The 6,000-nt window shown below is 41.7% G+C and overlaps 1 protein-coding gene across 1 annotated transcript in view; it reads left to right on the plus strand.

The window, feature by feature from the left end:
- Window positions 1–5,544, plus strand: part of LOC139760684 (peptidylglycine alpha-hydroxylating monooxygenase-like) — a 43,514-nt gene extending 37,970 nt beyond the window's left edge. The window contains exon 9 of the mRNA XM_071684230.1: window positions 180–5,544. Coding sequence (XP_071540331.1) covers window positions 180–378 — 199 coding nt within the window. The 3' untranslated portion in view covers window positions 379–5,544. The remainder of the gene's footprint in view (window positions 1–179) is intronic.
- Window positions 5,545–6,000: the final 456 nt, after the last annotated feature.

A 6,000-nucleotide genomic window follows, 5' to 3' on the forward strand; every position in this document is an offset into this window, starting at 1 on the left:
AATATCCAATCATTGCTTCGTCTCGAGGATCATGCATATTGAATATCGGCATGTATATATATTTTACAGTAATGCTGTGCACTTGCAACACAATGTTAGAAAACTGAAATATTACAGAACTGACCACAAAGATTTGGTTTGTGTGTAATAAGTGAATGATAGTTCTTTTTCCTCGGCAGAAATGGCTTAGAAGATGAGATGTGTAACTTCTACCTCATGTACTGGACGGAAGGGTTCTATCCACTCAAACAGAAGTACTGCTTCACCCATGGTCCACCCCTGTATCATTGGCAAGATGAGTTCAACTCCCTACCTGAAGATGCCTCTATCATCAGCCCCTCCCAGGGCCCCCACCATCACCATCACCACCGTTACTGATGTTATGATAGTCCTCCAGAATACTAGGGACCCCTGCCACAGTCCATGACACTACATATCTTCACATTAGTTCCTAGGAAAATTACTGATATTCACGAGCCCTTCACACCATTATACATGTATCTTTCCTGTAGAACTTGATTGGTCTTGTATTCAATCCTTGAAAATGATGAATGTGCTGATATTGTGATACAGTAAGATATCAATGACCGTCACATTCCAAAATACCTCAGTCTGTCATCTAAGTCCTCTGAAACTCCACTGACCTTCATTACAGATCTCCAGAACATTACAGCTTGGCCTTCATGACAGACCCCCAGAACATTACAACAATGACCTTCAGAACATATTCTGTGAGCATTTCTGACCATGACATACCTCTATAACATTATTGGTATCCTATGTATACAGACATAGTTTCTGTAGGGCTCTTACATTCTGTCACATTAGTTAGGCCACCAAAATTTTCATCTTGTCCTTTGATTTGCCACATTACTATGTTCTCAGTGACTACTACAACATAAGGGATGATCAACGGCAAGATGTAAATGTCAATTTACCTTCCACTTGACTCTCTTGATTATCATTTACGTATTGATACTTTCACCATGATATTGCATGACAGGCAAAGTTTATTCACTTAATGTATGATCTGTATCTCTGTTAAGGTGAACGTCAGTTGGCACTTACAGTTTTTCTTTCAACACAAAGTGACCAAAATTTGGAGAATTTAATCCCGGCTACTGTGTCTCATTCTACCAGTTATGCTGCAGTCTTTTCAGATAATTGTAATAACTAGCAAAAATAATTACGCAAGATGACATCGAGATGAGAATAATTATGGAGTGCATCTGGGCACGGGGGAAAAATGAAGTTATCATTTGTTTTAGTTTAGACATTTTGCTCTCCTGATTGGTGAATTAGGAAAGTTAAACCTTTATCCCTTCTTCCCTTTATACAACGGCACCTTATGTGCATTCAGCCTCTCTCAGGCACTTAAGTCTTGATCCATACGTACGTTGACAATCTTTACCAGCCAATCAACCACACTGTCACCAACTTAAATAAATTCAACTGCAAAACCGTCTACTCCGCCGCATCGCCACATTTCATCTTAAGCCAGGCTTTCACCACCTATTTTCGCCAAACCACTCCATATGACGCAATCACTTCGCATACCCAAGCACTCTGCATCTGCCTCTTTCTTATCTGACGCATTGAACAGTCCCTCAGAATACTCACTCTGTCTCCTACTTACTTTATCACTAACTGTTATCACTTCCCCTTTTGTCCCCTTTGATGATGCTCCCATTTGTTTTCTTATCTTTCGCAAATTAATTACCTCCTTCCAAAACATCTTTTTATCCTCCCTAAAGTTTGCCGACACTCGCTCACCTAACTCTCATTTGTCCTCTTTTTCAACCCCAAGACCTTCCTCTTGACTCCTGCCGCTTTCTCTTAAAGATCCCTTAATCATTTGCATTCCTTCCTTCTGTGTACCACCTTAACGCCTCTTTTCTCTTTCACTAGCAACGTTACTTATTTATCCCATCACTCACAACCCTTTCTAATCCACCCTTCGCATGCCACAAGCATCTCTCGCACATGCCATCACTGCTTCCCTGAATACCTTCCATTCCTCACCCACTCCCCTCACTTCATTTGCTCTTACATTTTGCCATTCTACACTCAGTCTCTCCTGGTTCTTCCTCACACAAGTCTCTTGTCCAAGTTCTGTTACCCTCATCACTCTCTTCTCCCCATCACCGTTTCCCCTTTTTCGAAAGCCTCTACAAGTCTTCACCCTCTCCTCCACAAGATAGTGATCAGACAACCCTCAGCTGCTCCTCTCACCACATTTACATCTAAAAGATTTTCTTTTCCACGCCTTTCAATCATTATACAATCCATTAATCCTCACTGACCATATATCTATATTTAGTATTTATTTATTTTGCTTTGTCGCTGTCTCCCGCGTTAGCGAGGTAGCGCAAGGAAACAGACGAAAGAAATGGCCCAACCCGCCCACATACACATGTATATACATACACGTCCACACACGCAAATATACATACCTATACATCTCCATGTACACATATATATACACACACAGACATATACATATATACACATGTACATAATTCATATTGTCTGCCTTTATTTGTTTCCATCGCCACCTCGCCACACATGGAATAACAACCCCCTCCCCCCTCATGTGTGCGAGGTAGCGCTAGGAAAAGACACCAAAGGCCCCATTCGTTCACACTCAGTCTCTAGCTGTCATGTAATAATGCACCGAAACCACAGCTCCCTTTCCACATCCAGGCCCCACACAACTTTCCATGGTTTACCCCAGACGCTTCACATGCCCTGGTTCAATCCATTGACAGCACGTCGACCCCGGTATACCACATCGTTCCAATTTACTCTATTCCTTGCACGCCTTTCACCCTCCTGCATGTTCAGGCCCCGATCACTCAAAATCTTTTTCACTCCATCTTTCCACCTCCAATTTGGTCTCCCACTTCTCCTCGTTCCCTCCACCTCTGAAACATATAGCCTCTTGGTCAATCTTTCCTCACTCATTCTCTCCATATGACCAAACCATTTCAAAACACCCTCTGCTGCTCTCTCAACCACACTCTTTTTATTTCCACACATCTCTCTTAACCTTACATTACTTACTCGATCAAACCACCTCACACCACATATTGTCCTCAAACATCTCATTTCCAGCACATCCACCCTCCTGCGCACAACTCTATCCATAGCCCACGCCTCACAACCATACAACATTGTTGGAACCACTATTCCTTCAAACATACCCATTTTTGCTTTCCGAGATAATGTTCTCGACTTCCAAACATTCTTAAAGGCTCCCAGAATTTTCGCCCCCTCCCCCACCCTATGATCCACTTCCGCTTCAATGGTTCCATCCGCTGCCAGATCCACTCCCAGATATCTAAAACACTTTATTTCCTCCAGTTTTTCTCCATTCAAACTTACCTCCCAATTGACTTGACCCTCAACCCTACTGTACCTAATAACCTTGCTCTTATTCACATTTACTCTTAACTTTCTTCTTTCACACACTTTACCAAAGTCAGTCACCAGCTTCTGCAGTTTCTTACATGAATCAGCCACCAGCGATGTATGATCAGCGAACAACAACTGACTCACTTCCCAAGCTCTCTCATCCCGAACAGACCGCATACTTGCCCCTCTTTCCAAAACTCTTGCATTCACCTCCCTAACAACCCCATCCATAAACAAATTAAACAACCATGAAGACATCACACACCCCTGCCGCAAACCTACATTCACTGAGAACCAATCACTTTCCTCTCTTCCTACACGTACACATGCCTTACATCCTCGATAAAAACTTTTCACTGACTCTATATATATATATATATATATATATATATATATATATATATATATATATATATATATATATATATATATATACAGAGGATGTAAGCCGGCAAGGCAGCAGGTTTGGATGGTATTGCAGTGGATTTTATTAAAAAAAGGGGTGACTGTATTGTTGACTGGTTGGTAAGGTTATTTAATGTATGTATGACTCATGGTGAGGTGCCTGAGGATTGGCGGAATGCGTGCATAGTGCCATTGTACAAAGGCAAAGGGGATAAGAGTGAGTGCTCAAATTACAGAGGTATAAGTTTGTTGAGTATTCCTGGCAAATTGTATGGGAGGGTATTGATTGAGAGGGTGAAGGCATGTACAGAGCATCAGATTGGGGAAGAGCAGTGTGGTTTCAGAAGTGGTAGAGGATGTGTGGATCAGGTGTTTGCTTTGAAGAATGTATGTGAGAAATACTTAGAAAAGCAAATGGATTTGTATGTAGCATTTATGGATCTGGAGAAGGCATATGATAGAGTTGATAGAGATGCTCTGTGGGAGGTATTAAGAATATATGGTGTGGGAGGAAAGTTGTTAGAAGCAGTGAAAAGTTTTTATCGAGGATGTAAGGCATGTGTACGTGTAGGAAGAGAGGAAAGTGATTGGTTCTCAGTGAATGTAGGTTTGCGGCAGGGGTGTGTGATGTCTCCATGGTTGTTTAATTTGTTTATGGATGGGGTTGTTTGGGAGGTGAATGCAAGAGTTGGAAAAAGGGGCAAGCATGAAGTCTGTTGGGGATGAGAGAGCTTGGGAAGTGAGTCAGTTGTTGTTCGCTGATGATACAGCGCTGGTGGCTGATTCATGTGAGAAACTGCAGAAGCTGGTGACTGAGTTTGGTAAAGTGTGTGAAAGAAGAAAGTTAAGAGTAAATGTGAATAAGAGCAAGGTTATTAGGTACAATAGGGTTGAGGGTCAAGTCAATTGGGAGGTGAGTTTGAATGGAGAAAAACTGGAGGAAGTGAAGTGTTTTAGATATCTGGGAGTGGATCTGGCAGCGGATGGAAACATGGAAGCGGAAGTGGATCATAGGGTGGGGGAGGGGGCGAAAATTCTGGGAGCCTTGAAGAATGTGTGGAAGTCGAGAACATTATCTCGGAAAGCAAAAATGGGTATGTTTGAAGGAATAGTGGTTCCAACAATGTTGTATGGTTGCGAGGCGTGGGCTATGGATAGCGTGGTGCGCAGGAGGATGGATGTGCTGGAAATGAGATGTTTGAGGACAATGTGTGGTGTGAGGTGGTTTGATCGAGTAAGTAACGTAAGGGTAAGAGAGATGTGTGGAAATAAGAAGAGCGTGGTTGAGAGAGCAGAAGAGGGTGTTTTGAAATGGTTTGGTCACATGGAGAGAATGAGTGAGGAAAGATTGACCAAGAGGATATATGTGTCGGAGGTGGAGGGAACGAGGAGAAGAGGGAGACCAAATTGGAGGTGGAAAGATGGAGTGAAGAAGATTTTGGGTGATCGGGGCCTGAACATGCAGGAGGGTGAAAGGAGGGCAAGGAATAGAGTGAATTGGAGCGATGTGGTATACCGGGGTTGACGTGCTGTCAGTGGATTGAATCAAGGCATGTGAAGCGTCTGGGGTAAACCATGGAAAGCTGTGTAGGTATGTATATTTTCGTGTGTGGACGTATGTATATACATGTGTATGGGGGTGGGTTGGGCCATTTCTTTCGTCTGTTTCCTTGCGCTACCTCGCAAACGCGGGAGACAGCGACAAAGCAAAAAAAAAAAAAAAAAATACATATATATATATATATATATATATATATATATATATATATATATATATATATATATATATATATATATATATCCCTGGGGATAGGGGAGAAAGAATACTTCCTGCGTATTCCCTGCGTGTCGTAGAAGGCGACTAAAAGGGGAGGGAGCGGGGGGCTGGAAATCCTCCCCTCTCGTTTTTTTTTTAATTTTCCAAAAAAGGGAACAGAGAATTGCGCCAGGTGAGGGTATTCCCTCAAAGGCCCAGTCCTCTGTTCTTAACGCTACCTCGCTAATGCGGGAAATGGCGAATAGTTTGAAAGAAAGAAAAAAAAAAAAAATATATATATATATATATATATATATATATATATATATATATATATATATATATATATATATATATATATATAAATTGGATAAATTGGATAGGATCACAATTTTGTGCGTGATCAAGATATTCCTATGAGTCCA

The sequence above is a fragment of the Panulirus ornatus genome, chromosome 37, assembly GCF_036320965.1.
Source record: "Panulirus ornatus isolate Po-2019 chromosome 37, ASM3632096v1, whole genome shotgun sequence".
NCBI classification, from domain to species: domain Eukaryota; kingdom Metazoa; phylum Arthropoda; class Malacostraca; order Decapoda; family Palinuridae; genus Panulirus; species Panulirus ornatus.